This window comes from Neopelma chrysocephalum, unplaced genomic scaffold, assembly GCF_003984885.1.
Source record: "Neopelma chrysocephalum unplaced genomic scaffold, ASM398488v2 Primary Assembly neopelma1_25, whole genome shotgun sequence".
NCBI lineage: Eukaryota > Metazoa > Chordata > Aves > Passeriformes > Pipridae > Neopelma > Neopelma chrysocephalum.
In genome coordinates this window covers 15,390,463-15,405,343 of record NW_020897694.1, presented here as the reverse complement: position 1 = coordinate 15,405,343, position 14,881 = coordinate 15,390,463, and the positions used below count along the sequence as shown (strand labels likewise).

Genomic DNA, 14,881 nt, shown 5'->3' with positions numbered 1-14,881 from the left:
CAGCAGTTCTGAAATATGAGAATCCACTAATTATATTTCAGAACCAAACCACTGCTATTTCACAGAAAAACTCTTCTCCATAAACATGACAGTTAGCCCGTGTGCAATTCAGTACTTAGTTTCTACGCGCACACACACACATCCCCCTTGACACAGGACGTGGCATATGGTGACAAACATCTGATTAATATTTGGTGTGGAAAGACCAGCGATCCTTTAGGAACACCACACCTAACCTCAAATCCATATGGATAAGCATCAGAACTACCACCTCAGCCTGTCAGACTTTACATCAGTAATCACAAAACATAAAGTGATGTTTTCCATATCATTTAACAGTTAATTTTGCTCCAAGTCTAAAATAACCCGAACAGTTTCCATCTCATATTAAATGTTGTAAATATTCATTAATAACTAGTTTGCTTGTAAGGTAAGTATCATAATAATACTTCATTTTTTAAATAACACTTCTGCAAGTCTTATGTACTAGTGTTAACAAGGCTTAAACCCTCACCACAGTATTCAGAACTGCTCATACCAGATTGAAAGAAGAATTTTCCATAAGCAAATTAAAAAAAAAAAAAAGACCATGAAAGACCTTAGAGGGAGAAGGGAAAGGAGAAAATAAAACCACAAAACTCACTTGACTGTAACTCGATTGGACAAATCCTGAAGATCTCCTGGGTGAAAAAGCTGAGCTTCTTTCAGTCCAATATTTTCGCACGCTTTCAGAAAAACATTTATATTATCCTGAAAAGAGAAGTAGAAAGCAGTTGCTTAGTTAAAAGCACTAAGCAGGTTTTGCAAGATGATTAGTGCGAGGCTTTAAATGTCAAAGTCCAGCTCACGTAAATAATACTGAAAAAGCAATCTTCTGGATCATAAACGCTGGTCGTTTCACAGGCACACAGGCAGGCTGGGCTGCGATCTCGGGGACTGAGGGGTATGTTAAAGATTACCTGGCATAAGGCAGCGGTGAGCCAGTAGGCAGCAATCTCCACTTTGATGTCAGCTCTGCTCAGCAAACAAACGCCCTCTTCCTAGCTTTGCACGACAAGCCTCACCTCTTGCCTTTAAAAATAACTCCAGCTACTGACATTCACCACCCAGAAACTCTTGGCAGGGAAGGGAGAAGAGGAGGGACATGCCGTTTCTATGCTCACAGACTGATGAGGGAACACTGCACCTGGAGTCTGGGTTTGGTTGCTGAGCAAAGCTCCAGAAAGACAGAGACCAAACTGTATTCAAGACTGCTGCTGCTTTACTTGAGGGGTTTTCTCTCCTTGGAGTTCCTCCCCTTCCCGCCCTCCCCCCCCCACTCTCCCCGGCCCCAACCTCACACCAGTCTATAACAAAATATAGGTGCAGCACCCACTCCCTGCACCTGCTCCAGGATCAACTGACTCACAAGGGAAATGTTAAAAAAGAATTATTCCAACGATATATATAGATATTATACAACTTGTGTTCCCTTTCCACTTCATAAACAATAGGCAATAAGCAAGAAATTCCTTCTCGTTAAGGCGGAATGCTATCAACAACAAAAGAATGTGCCCTCTTGCGCACTTGCTCCCTTCAGCTGGAAGCCAAAGGAAAAGGTACACAAAGTTACTTAATTCATAAGCTGCACACAGCCCTGCCATTAAGGGTTTGTAAGTCAAGCTAGTGGTATCAGTATCACAGTGTGGAAAAGCTCTGCTTTAACAATTTAATACACTTTAAACTTCTTTTTTTTTTTTTGACACAATCACAGGATATAACAATTATTGCTTCGTTAGGTATTTATTTAAAAAAAAATCTTCAAAGAAAACAAGAGCTGCTTCTAATAGAGACTTCAGAAAGTAAACCAAACCTAAGAATCCCCACAACCTTCTGTTTTGAAGGTCCCTGGGATTCTAGTATTCCTTATCAGTCTGTAAACATGGCTTCATTCAAGGAAAATATTTGAACAAGGTATTCCCCATGCAGGTTGCATGCTCCATGTTACCACTTCTGAAAAGTATCTCACATCATGAAGGTTACGCCCCAAAGCCTGATGCACGATGTGCCATGGTGGGGGCTGCTCTGCTGCAGGGGGATGCAACACTACGACAATGATGGGACACATGATGTGGTGGTAGGTGAGAGGAGGGGGCTGGGAAGGATGGAGGACAGGCAACCTCACCTCTGCCTGTGCACTAGGACCTGCAAGTGGCCAGAGGGGTGCCTGCACGTGTGGGCAAGGTAGCATTTCATGCTGTGGGGTGCAGCCTCAGAAGGGGCATTTACTTTTCCTTTCCACGCAATGCCCCTTTTTTACTTTTCATGCAACATGGGGAAAGCTGGCGAGATGTGTCATATTAGTAGCAAAATTTGAGTGTCATATTAGTAGCAAAACTCCAAGGACTTGAAAAGGCATCATTTTGTCTGCATGGAAGAGGCCACAGGCTACAGTCCCAGGACAAGAAGAGAAACTACTTATTAAACAACAACTATTAGGTCAGTGTTATGGGATCTAAGGAGTCCAAGAGTCTGGCAGGTAAGGCACAAGAAGAAAGCAGCAGAGCAGAAGGAATGAACAGCTGCAAGGTAATGAACTGAAGTGACACCAACACCAGTGAAGGCAACATGGTCTGATTGGTCTGACCTGTAGCCAAAACTCAGAGCAAACTCCCCAAACCAATGGGTTATGTCAACTAAAGTGCAGAAAATGAGCACATTGTGCAGGTAAACAATGAAGAAGAGTCAGATTTAGAGAAATAGATGTTGCCTACACCCTGAGAGCAATGAAAACAAAGCAGAGGAGTTGCTCATCAGTGGATACTGCATGGTGCATGAGAGAATTAATTTTGAAGGTGTCTCAGCAACTAAACCTATCAACATCAACCTCCTGATAAATCACACAGCCTGAGAACATCATTGCTGAGAGGAGTCAAGACCTTCAGAAATGGGGCCAGAGGCAGGGGGAGATAACACGGGAGGCAGAACACAGCTAATCACGGCACTCACATGCAGGATAAAGCATGGTTCAGAATCTCCCTTCCACCAGCTCCCAATCCAGAAATTTGATCACACCTGCAATCTCGTAAGTTACTGCCCCAACACCAGCTCTTCTCCAATCAGAGCCTGGAAATGACCCTCAGAGCATAAAGAGATGACACACAACTGGCTGTTGCTCAGGTTTGGATATTGACACAAAAAGGTATCGTTTAAACAGATCAGCACTTCTAAATACCATCCTTGCCAAGTTATTTTTGACTGTCCCTAATCATTGTAGTAAATCAGCAAAGCTACAGGTCTCAAAACAGCTAGCAGTCATTTTAAACTCTACCAGAATAATGAATGTGAAGATGAATCTTAAATAGCACCACAGAAATAAGTAGAAAAAAATGACAAGTTATCAACCTTACAATTAGATATATCATCAGAAATGCGAACAGGAACATTTTTCAGTGATTAATGCACTCAAATATAGAAGTCATTACACTATGCCTTTTACCAATGCAACTGTACTTCAATGAGATTAATGGTCACTACCGTTTCAGCTTCAAAGGATATACCGCAATCTGAATCTCACCATACTTAACAAAAATGGTTCTTTTTTAAACATTCAGAACTCAAAAGCCTGGAGAAGCACAATACACCACAGCTATCTTCAGGTGTTGAAAGTCATCGAAGTGAGGTGCTTGAGGAAGAAAGATTCATACTTGTGTCCAGCACTCGCCTCTGCCACCAAGGTGTTCCCAGTCTCTGTAAGCGAGGGCAGGCCATTTAAATTTAAGACAGATTCAAATTAGCAGAGTTGCAAAGAAAAAGGATTATGATAATGAGGGAAGACAAGGGACTTAATACAATGAAAAACTGGAGAATTTTATTCCATTATATCAATGCAATGGAGCACAAGAGGCAATACTGGTGTCACCTATCAGCACAAGAAAAGCAAAACCAGAAGGGGAGAGAAAGCTACCCAGTCCAAAAGCAATGATTCATCGTCAAGCAGATCAAGTATATTTTTGAAGAAAACATAAGGTTCTGACCATTAATAGAGAAAGCTCCTGAACTAACAGGGATAAAATAATTTAGTTTATTTTTGTTCATGTTATTAATAGAGCTTGATCTGTGCATTTCCCTGAGCATCTGAAGTTGGAATAAGCATCGTAGAATTACAGGTTTTACATTGCAACAAAAATAAAGCCTGAAGTCTAAACCACAAAATTCAAGTGTAATTCATTTCTGGTATGCTATTACTACTTCTAAGTGTTTTAGTGAGGGGGGTGGGGGAGGTTGGAATGAGACTGTGGGAAGGGCTGTTTTGTCCCCCAAACGGTGGGCATGATGAAACAGCAGAGTTTCCCATATGCTCTACAGACTTATAGTAAACGCACCGTGTAGAACGCTGACTAGGTAGAACTATTACCACTCAGTATCTCGTTTTTGCCTCAAACTTCAAAGTGAACCGCACTCAAAAGCTCTGTGAAGTCGTAATACGGGAGACAGAGCTGCCAGTGGGAAGCAGGTCATCCACGAGCAGGCATTTAGATACTGTCATTTGGGGAGATGACAAACAACACCGCACACTTTCAGCTGTCCGCCTGCCTTTCTGGTCCCCATGGGGCATCATTAGGCACAAAACCTTCCCTCTGCCCATTTCTAAAGCATCTCCCTCTAACCAATGCTGAGAAGGGGCCAAGATGTCCCATCAATATTGAAAATGAGACTGTGGTCCACATCCTCCCTCCACTGTCCTAGTAGAGCAGGAGCCTTTCTCACTTGTGCAACCTCATGGACATGAGGAGAGGAAAGAGCCGAGTCTTTCCTATCCATCCTTGCTGGTCCTCAGCACTGCTTCTGCTCCTAGGCAGGGGGCTAGGGGACTGCACCAGAGCTCTGCGCCTCCAGCAGGTGAATGGGATGGGAAGAGCAGAGCTGCCATTGAAGGGCTCTTCATTCCTATCACTATCCTCCAGACTTCAAAGAAGAAAGAAGCTAGTCACTGTATGGGAATACACAAGAATATAGACACCTTCCTTTAAAAAATAACAATTTTTAAAGAGTAAAAATCAAGGCAGGGGTATTTTTTCTGTGCTGCACCTGTAATCAGCTCCTAATGTATGTCACTGTGGCAAGAACTTGAAAAGAAAGACAAACAGAGCACTGGTGAGGTGCTGGTGGTGGGGAAGTACATAGGTTCATCAACACCTAGAAAAACAGAGGAAAAAGAGCGCTTCTAAAATGTGGAAAAAAAGAATTAGCATGAGCAACAGGAAAGTGAGAGAAAAGAAAAAAGCAAATATGCAAAAAGGATCAAAAAAGAGTTGACCCTAAGTAAGGAAAAAAAAAACCAAAAACAAAACCACCAACCTAGAAGGGACATACAGTGTGTAAAACAGAAAAAGAATTTTAAAAAGGTAATTAAAAGAGGTTTCCACATAAATACCATCTTCTTTTGACTATTTACATGCAGCACAACATCACACTAAATTTGGCTTGTGTATTTGAGCTGCAATTTTATTAAAAATAAATCCCTCATTATCATGATTATCTGTGTGAGACAGGAATATTAATTTAAACAAGTGTGTAAATACATTTGCTTTCTTTAGGGTGCAGTCATGCTGTGTGGTAAGTCTGTCTTCTCCCTAGTTAACTGTTTCTCTGAAGCCCTACATATGCACCAAAACACAGCGAGATCTCGTAGGCATACAAGTAATGGCACATCTTTCAAGTCACTTGGCAACTAGGCAAAAAACAGTTTGATTAATATGGTGTTTTTCTGTTTTTCCTGGTTGCATTGGTCAATAGATGAAGACAGTCCTCCAGGTTGTCTCCTATTCTGATGCAAATACTCACTGTTTCAGTCAAAGCCCTTATTTCTATTATATTGCTATTCAATAGGATGGTGTGTTTTTTTCTTGGGGGGGGAGGGTAAGGTTGGTGGGTTTTGCAGGGGGGAGGGAGGGGCCTGGATTTTAAGGTTTGTGATTTTTTCCCCAGAGTATGAAGGGGATGGCACCCTATGCTTGCAGGACTATGAAGCACATTTGCATGAAAGTATTACAGCATCATCCAGACCATGTCTTGGTGAAAAAAGCTGTTTTCAATTTCCAGGCTTCAAAAAAAAAAAAAAAAAAAGACACAAAGTATCTATAGTGCCTAGCAACAAACACTTTTGACATTTTGAAAGAGAGACTGATGCATTTTTTGGCCCCAGAATTCTGAAAATCAACTGAATAGATCATATTTAACAAACATTTTTCTTAGTATTGCATTTATGAAGACTTTTGGAGTCATCTTGAAAGCTTACAGTGTGTCCCTCAGCTCTGCATTCATGACAAACCGTCTTTATTGGCATCCTCATTCCCTTAAGTAAGGGCTATTTCCATTCTAAAAAATTGCTATTTTTTCAAAGTAGAAAATGTTTTTCATAAACACAGCATCATAGTGACCACTCAAGTTGGCTCAAGTCAGTTTAATACAGAATTTAGAGCTACATTTTGCAGCAGCATCACTGCACAGCTACGCATTGTTTGTATTCAGAGGTGGGGTAAAAGGAAAGAAACCTACAGCAGGAGCTAGTTGAACAAGTTGGGTAACTTGCTCTTCCTTGGAGGTACGTTTCGGTCATTAGCTCTGGCTGCACTTGCAGGTGGTGACAGAAGGGGTGAGAGGATAGGAGGGAATAGGCCTGAACACCAACCATGTGGTATGACCACAGGCCTGGGAGCCAGGAACTCCCCATTACCTCCTTGGCCTTGCATGTCAGGATGCTTGGTGCCCATCACCCACTCATCCCACAATGCAGATTGTGATCCCAGCTCCTACAGCTCTCTGTACTTCTCTAAAGGCTAGCAGGTTCAACCTTCAACTGAAAGCAGAAGAAGTGGATAAAATACCTAAACTGCTTTTTTCCTCCCTTTTTGGGCCCCAAACTAAAAATAGTAATTAAAACAATCATCCTGCAGACATAATTTGACTTAAAGTGACCTCAGGGCTTCTGTTCAGTAAATTATCCCACCTATAACAGAGTGCACAGAGCACTGTGTTGGCCGAAGATCAGAAACCATGCTAATTGCTTTGCCACTCCCCTCTGCGCACCCTTCCTTGTTTTTCCACAATGGGTAAAATAATAAATTACTGTGATCTTTGACACAGGGATTCCCTGCCCTAGCTCTGTGCATGATTACAGATACTAAATCTTCAGTGATTCACTTCCAGCTTTCCTGTCAAAAAGCAGGTGCTCCTGCTGCGAGAATGAAGGAATGAAACTTTTGCACGAACTTTCCCGTTACCCTGGTGCTGTGAGAATCAATAACACTAGATCAGCTACAAAGAGGCACATTCTCCCTCACCATTGCAACTTGAGAGTCTCAGGGTTCAATCATTACAGAAACCGCATTTTGAAGCAGCCTCATTTTGGTTTTGGACAAAAAGGTCCATCTGTCCCCCAAACCCCAATTCTATCTGCAATGACTGCAGCTGCATGGACCTCTATAAGACCTAGGTGTGTATTGAAGGATCTTCCCCAGAATTTGTTACTCAGCTCCTGGCACTGTCCACCACCATGTGTAATTGACAGCAGAAGACATCTCAGCCCAGCCCACCTCATTACCTGCAACCTCTTGCAGCACTGAGCTCTACAGTTTTTTTGCAACAGGAATAACTGGATTAAGGAAAACACACAACATAAATTAATGTGGGTTGTTGGTTTTTCTTTTTAAACAGGACTTCTGAATTGACAGCTTTTGAGGTGCTTTACACAAGAAAGGGTCAACTGTCCTCAATGACTCAAAAACCCTCCCAGGCCCATATCTCTAACCATGCTACAGCATGACATTCGCTATGACGTTACAGCCATATATTAAGGCAACAATGTGTACAAAGTGAGCCTTTTATTGATAAGAGAGTGATCAGGTTGTAAACCACAGGTGTGTTTCTGGGATGTCACTACTACCAAATAAGTTCAGTTGCAATGGAGAAGGGCTAAAGTGCAGAACATTGGCGGACATGTCTAGTTAATAGAGCTTACCCACTTGCAGGCATTCTTACTGTAAAGAAAGCATAGGTTTGGAAAGCCAGTACAGAAGCAGCATCCTGGGCTACTTCCTTGTTTAGACAAGCCTTAACTTTCCCACCAGTTAGTTACATTCCAGTCAAAGTCAAGGAAAAAAAAAACAGAAAAAAAAATTAAGTGATGTGCCTTACACCCCGAACAGTTTATACAAACCAGACTTTGCAAGCGGAGAGTGTTAAATACTCCAGCGCCAAGTCGCCCTACTACACAGAACTGGAATGACAGTAATCCACTTAAAGGTGAAACTCCCTTGAAGCCTAATGAGTAATAAAAGTAAAGACTTCTTGTTCTTGAAACACAAAGTTTTGGCAGAGCTTGCTTTCTTCCTCCACCCCTTTTTTTTTTTTGTATACATACGTTTTTTGTTTTGCTCACAGAGGTTAACAATTTGATATAGATGAAATTCAGTCCCTCTATACACGGGGCTTGAAACAGAGCCTCAGATCCTCAGTTCTAGTAGCCTCTGATTTCTAGACTATCATTTAGTATTTCAGTCTTCCCAGGAGAAAATTTGGAAGTTTCTTCTAACTTTGCTTCCTTCAAGAGCCAGACATCTCTTTTCTTAAAGGGAGTAGCATCCTAGTACTGTATTTAATCCTTGCTGCCCTACATGTTATCCTATGCTGTGGAGAAGCTTTCCCAGCATTCCAGATCAATAAGCGGGTTTGGAGATGACCTGCCTTGCAGCCCACCTGAACTCCTGCATCAGTGCCAGGTTTTCTTATGTCCCTCTCCATCCTCATGATCTGCAGAAAGCAAGCTTTTCTGCCCTGCAGAAATCAGCAGCTCAGCACCCTGCATTTGGCAGCATTTGGTGTTGGCATCGTACTTAATAGTTCTTTCACATACATCACTGGAGGAGGGTGATTCAGCAGGCACATGGGCGTGGAGGTGTTCAGACAGGCGCTAAAAAATGTGTTATGAGGATTTTGTACCAAACAGAGGGGTAAATAGCATAGCTGTACAGCTCCACAACTGATAACACAGAAAAAGTTATCACTGCTGCAATTAACATATACTTTCTTTGAAAACTGCCATGAATTTTAAGCACTGCACATTGATAAATATCTGACAAGCCGGGGGGGGGGAGAAACGTACTCTAGTGTCCAGCTTACGAAGACTTATAAAGACTTATAAAGACTTTGTAAGACAAATAAACACTGACTGCTGCGGAAATCTCAAATCTTCACTTCCGTGGCAAAGGCAGGAGAAATCAGATTATGAATGTCACATGTATGAGTTAAGGTGTGTACTTTTCTTACGTGGTTGACTTCTTTTTTCCAGTTCGGAAGGAATGTTTCTTTACAAACACAGAAACAGTCATCAGTTATTTAAGAAAATAAAAATAGCACACAAATGACAGAGCATACCACAGACTACAGCTGATTGAGTGGATAAATCGAAATTATTTGCAGTTTATTTGGCAACCATAGTTATGTATTTTGTTAAGGGCTGGCAAGCTGAGTCAAAAAGGGTCATACTTTTTCAGAGCTTTCCTTTAGAGCAGGAGGAGGGAAGAAAATTTTCCATATTAGAAAGTTGTTGCTGCCAATCATTATTTTACAGTTAGTTGACAACATTTTTAAAAATTAATTAATTAATTAGGATTTTGACATATCATCTCAGTAAAACACTGAAAGCAGCAGTTTGGAAGACTTCATCTCATTTAAAGCATCCCAAAATACTGCTTTTGATTCACAGAGATCAACCAGCACTTACTGTCCCCTGACAAGAGGCCAGGGTGTGTAGCTGAACCACCATTTCTTGGTGTCTGCACTCATACAATTTCTCACTACTAATGTCTTCTAGATACACTTCACTTCATCATCACTCACCTAAAACCTGTCAAGTTCAACCCAGAGTCTGGGTTTCATTCTCCCTAATCGATGTCTTGAGCAGCTACTAAAAATGTCACAAAGAGTTTACATCAACCTTCTCTTTCCCCACACCCTACATTTCAAAGTGTTTAGGCAGCAACAGAAAACAATTGAAGGAAATTCAGAACCAAGGCTGAAATGTATCATATGTTTTCAAGCAGAAGGGCACAAAACATCAGCAAACCACTGCCGAGATTACATACTCCCACTATCAGCCATTGAAACATACAGAACAATGTCATCTCCAACTATTAATAACCATACTTCCTTTCTAGCACACAACTCTTTTTTCTTAATTGTCTAACAGAAGTATTTCTATACAAGCCACATTCCTCTTTCCCATGAGACAGCAAAAAGAGTACCAGAAGCGATTTATAGTTTGACATATATTCCTATCAGGCCTTGCATTACTCATGACATTTGCTAAATTTCCTTTTTTTTTTTTTTTTTTTTTGTTCACAGTGTAACCTATGAAAGAACTGGACTGAGAGTCAAAATTTCACCCCTATCCTACTCTGACTTGATGATTAACCTCAGAAAATCCACTAAAACTCCCACTAACCACACTCTACTGTCTTTAGGTATAGAACTGAAACAATGGTAAAGAGCTCTTTGTGAAGTACTCCAAGATTTGACACATTAAAAACTTCTTCTACAAGATGCAAGACTTTTCTCAAATTCTTAAGCAAAACAATCAGGTTTCTAAAATGCTTCATACCACAGTTAAAGTGTCCATCATGTTCCCAAACTTGTAGAAATATCTGCTTAGGAGTTTGAAGTAAAATTCAGAAGTTTCAGTTGCCAGTGGAAACACAGATACTAATTTCTGATTGAATTTTTTGTAGCACTGATAAAATCTTACTAAAATTCATTGAGTGAGGAATTTAATACTTTGATGGCTACATTTGAAATACCATGCTGTGTCAATTCCCAGGTGAAAAAATATTTTCTCAGACTAATAGCATAGGATCATAGAATAGTTTGGGTTGGAAGGGACTTTAAACACAATCTAGTCCAACCTTCCTGCAGTGAATAGGGACATCTTCAACTAGATCAGGTTGCTCAGAGGCCTATCCAACTTGACCTTGAGTGTTCCCAGGGATGAGGCATCCACCACTTGTCTGGGAAACCTGTTCCAGTGTCTCAACACTCTCATGGCAATATAGTAATCTTCCTTATAGCTAGTTTAAATCTATACTGTTTTTGTTTAAAACCATTACCCCTTGTCCTACCACAACAGGCTCTGCTAAAAAGTTTGTCCGTATCTTTCTTATAAGCACTCTTTAAATATTGAAACCCAGAGCCTTCTCTTCCCAGGCTGAGTAACCCCAAGTCTCTCAGCCTGTCTTCAAAGGACAGGTGTTCCAGGCTATCATCATTTTCATGGCCCTCCCCTGGACCTGCCCCAACAAGTCAATGTTCTTATGGTGCTGAGGACCCCAGAGCCGGATGCAGTACTCCAGGTGGGGTCTCACAAGAGCAGAGGGAGAGAATCACCTGCCTTGTCCTGCTGGTCACACTTCTGATGCAGCCCAGGATACGAATGGCTTTCTGGGCAAGCACACACTGTCGGATTACATCCAGCCTCTCATTAATCAGTATGTCCAAGACTTCCTTGGCAGGGCTGTTCTCAATCACTTCATTTCCTATCCTGTATTGATACTGTGAAGTTGCACCAACTCAAGTCCAGCATCTTGCACTTGGTCTTATTAAAACTCATGAGGTTCCCATGAGTCCACTTCCCAAGCTTGTCCAGGTCCCTCCTGTCCCTCGGGTGTGTCAACTGCAACACTCAGCTTCGTGTGAGGTTGCCGAGGTTGCACTTGATCCCTTTGTCTGTGTCACTGATGAAGACATTAAACAGTTCTGGTTCAAATAAGAACCTCTAAGGGACATTACTTGTCACCAGTCCCCATCTGGACATGAGCTACTGACCACTACACTCTCTGTGCAACTATCCAACCAATTCCTTATCCACCAAATAGTCCACTCATGAAATGCATCTCTCTCCAATCAAGAGAGAAAGATGTTGTGGGGGACCATGTCAAAGGCTTTAGAGAAGTAAACGGAAGTCCAGATAAATGACATTTGTAGCCCTTCCCTTGTCCACTGATGTGGTCACTCCATCACAGAAGGCCAATAGGTTGGTCAGGCAGGACTTGCCCTTGGTGAAGCTGTGCCAGCTGTCCTGCGTCACCTCCCTGTCCTCCATGTGTCTTAGCAGAGCTTCCAGGAGGATCTTTTCCTTGATCTTCCCAGGCACAGAGATGAGACTGACAGGTTGAAAGTTCCCAGGGTCCTCTTTTTTACCCTTTTCAAAAATGAGTACAGTGTTTCCCTTTTCCTGCAAATCTCTTGCATCCCACAAGAAAAAAAGAAAATAACAGTCTTGGGAAGTTTTGTTACCTGTAGCATTAGAAGGATATTGAACAAGAACTACTACTATAAAAAAGGAACCTGCCCTCATTTCTGGCATCCAAAGTGCTCCTGAGCCTGCATTAAACATATAGACTGTCTTACAAAGGACAGCATGTTTGATGCAGGGCAGGACTTTGGTGAGACCATACCCCCTTTCACTTTCTCCCTCTCCCTCTTAGTTTTAGGCATACTGAAGTTCAGTCATAAGAAATACCAACTGCTCTTGCAAAACAAGAATTTCCCCTCATGTAAGTAAGGATTATGCCAAGTAATACTTGTCTTTCTGGAATCCTCAAAAACTTGCTCAGCATACTCATCCAGAAAATAGGCAATGACGCTTCTGTATTTTTGTTTACACGTTGAAATTACCAACTTTTCAGAAAAATACATATATCATCTTGTGCCTTGTCTTATGAAAGGCAATACCAGACTAATTAGCTTCCAGGTGAAAATGAAATGCAGCTTCACTCTTAGCAGCAGGGCTGCATGCGCTCACACTGTACTTCTGAATGTACAGGCCACTGACAAACCAAAACCCCATGACCCAGGTCAGCCACAGGAGAGGGCAATGGAGACAGGACTCAAGGCAGAGCCCACAGCCACTGCATTAGCTGTTACATGTTCTGTTACTCTCCAAAAAGGTGACTTAAACTTTCAGAAGAAATAGCAGTGCTCCACATCATTCAGTATTATTCCCTCATCACTGCCAAAAAAAAAAAAAAAAAAAGTTGGACAAACAAACAGAGCACATCAAATGCTTATCAGCTCCTTAGTTTGATCGTGACCAAAATTTATGAGGCTATTTCTTATGAGCCTTTTTGGACACTGTTAGTTGCTGCACAACCAGAAGGTTTAAGTCCATATTTTTTGGTGTTTGGTAGTGAAGCAAAACAAACAGCAGCAGCTTTTACGTAACTTAGTCCATGTATTTGTGTATTTGCCATTCCTCATTTTTCATAAGGAACAGAAAGGAGAAGTTCTCTTATACTCAATTTCTCATACCAGACAAGCTACTATTAATATTACTAATGTAGCCCATATTAGTCAAATTCACAGAGCAGGAGTTTAAGATTAGAAAATAATTATTTTAAATATATATATATAATGCAAGAAGACAGAAAGCATGGACCAATATAAATGCTATATTAAAGATAAGGAGGGGAACAGCAACAGAAAATAGTGAGGATATTCAGCATAAAGGAATGAACTTTGGAAATAGAGGTGCTTTGAAAAAAAGAGAATTAATTTTAAATCAAATTAAAGCATCTCATATACCACCAGATTTTTTAAATTTAAGTGGAAAACACAACCAATTTGATTCTAAGTACTCCAGAGAAGGAACTTTGTATCTAAGTCCTAAATAAAACATACAACTGAAGTAAGCTATGCAAGTGTGGACTTTATGGGAAAAATTGTTTTGAAAGCATCCTATAATAAAGTCAAAATATCATCTACATACCATTCTCCTGCAACACAAGAAAAAAAAAGAAATTTAAAAAAACCCAAACAAACAAAAAAACCCAAAAACCAAAACCAACCAAACAAACAACAACAAAAAAAACACACAACAAAAAACACCACCACCCTGTCAAGAACATTTTCCCACAGAAAAGAAAATTTTGGCCAGCTCTCCCTGATGACAAGAGATAAGGAAGTACCAGGGTGGTTCCACAGTTTGCAAAGCGTTAGGCACAAAGGCACAGAAACTTTTATTTTTTTAATGTTCTCCACCCCTTTCTTTATCTCCCCTTTCATTTTAGTATAGCTTTCTTTCATATGTCTCTCTTCTTACCTTTATCATTCCCTACTTCCCTTGTTCAGAAGACACATGCCACTGATCTAAGTAACAGTGTTGAAGGTTGTTGTCTTAGTGCAAGTGGTATTAATACCTTCTGATACATTAAATAAGCACATTATAGAATGCCGTGGTGTTATATCACATTGCATTAAAGAGAAGCAATGATGTTTGAGTAGCAGTTGTCAGAAGGATAAGTTTCCTGTTGAACCAGGAAAATAAATGCTTGATAAAACATGCATGGAAAACCATCAAGACACTCTTCACCCTAAAGGAACCCTAATTCCCCACTAGAAAAAAAAAATCCCACACTACAGTATTTCAGATAAACATGTTCAAACCTGGGACTGCCTAGAGATGTGCAATTTTATTCTCTTGTGTGAAAGGGAAACAAAAATTCACAAAAAAAACCTTCTGCCAAAGCTGAATAACTTTATGAAGATAAAATTCTGTGCTGATATTCATCCAGCACTCACACTGAGACAGTCCGAATTGGCAACATCAACTTGTTTAAAACCATGGACCAACTTGAAACAAAAGTGCTAATGACATTTCATTTACAATTCTGAAAACCCAACAGCTTTCTATTCTGCCCTGTCTTATGGTCACAGCCCTCGCCTCTGATGTGAGGAAAGGCTTCCCAACCACAGTGCAAAGCATTGTACTTTCACCTTACTCACAAGAGCTGCAAGCAGATAGATGGTCTTAGAAGACCAAATTGCTATATTGCAAGGCAGCAAGATT

At 40.9% G+C, this 14,881-nt stretch overlaps 1 protein-coding gene across 13 annotated transcripts in view; it reads right to left on the bottom strand.

Moving 5' to 3' along the window:
* Positions 1–14,881, bottom strand: part of LMO7 (LIM domain 7) — a 134,147-nt gene that overhangs the window by 74,955 nt on the left and 44,311 nt on the right. For 12 of the 13 annotated variants that reach the window (XM_027674555.1, XM_027674558.1, XM_027674556.1 and 9 more), the window contains exon 4: positions 644–750. In XM_027674555.1, coding sequence (XP_027530356.1) covers positions 644–750 — 107 coding nt within the window. Of the gene's footprint in view, positions 1–643; positions 751–848; positions 937–14,881 lie in introns of those variants that run through there. The other variant, XM_027674564.1, reaches the window with a different exon arrangement.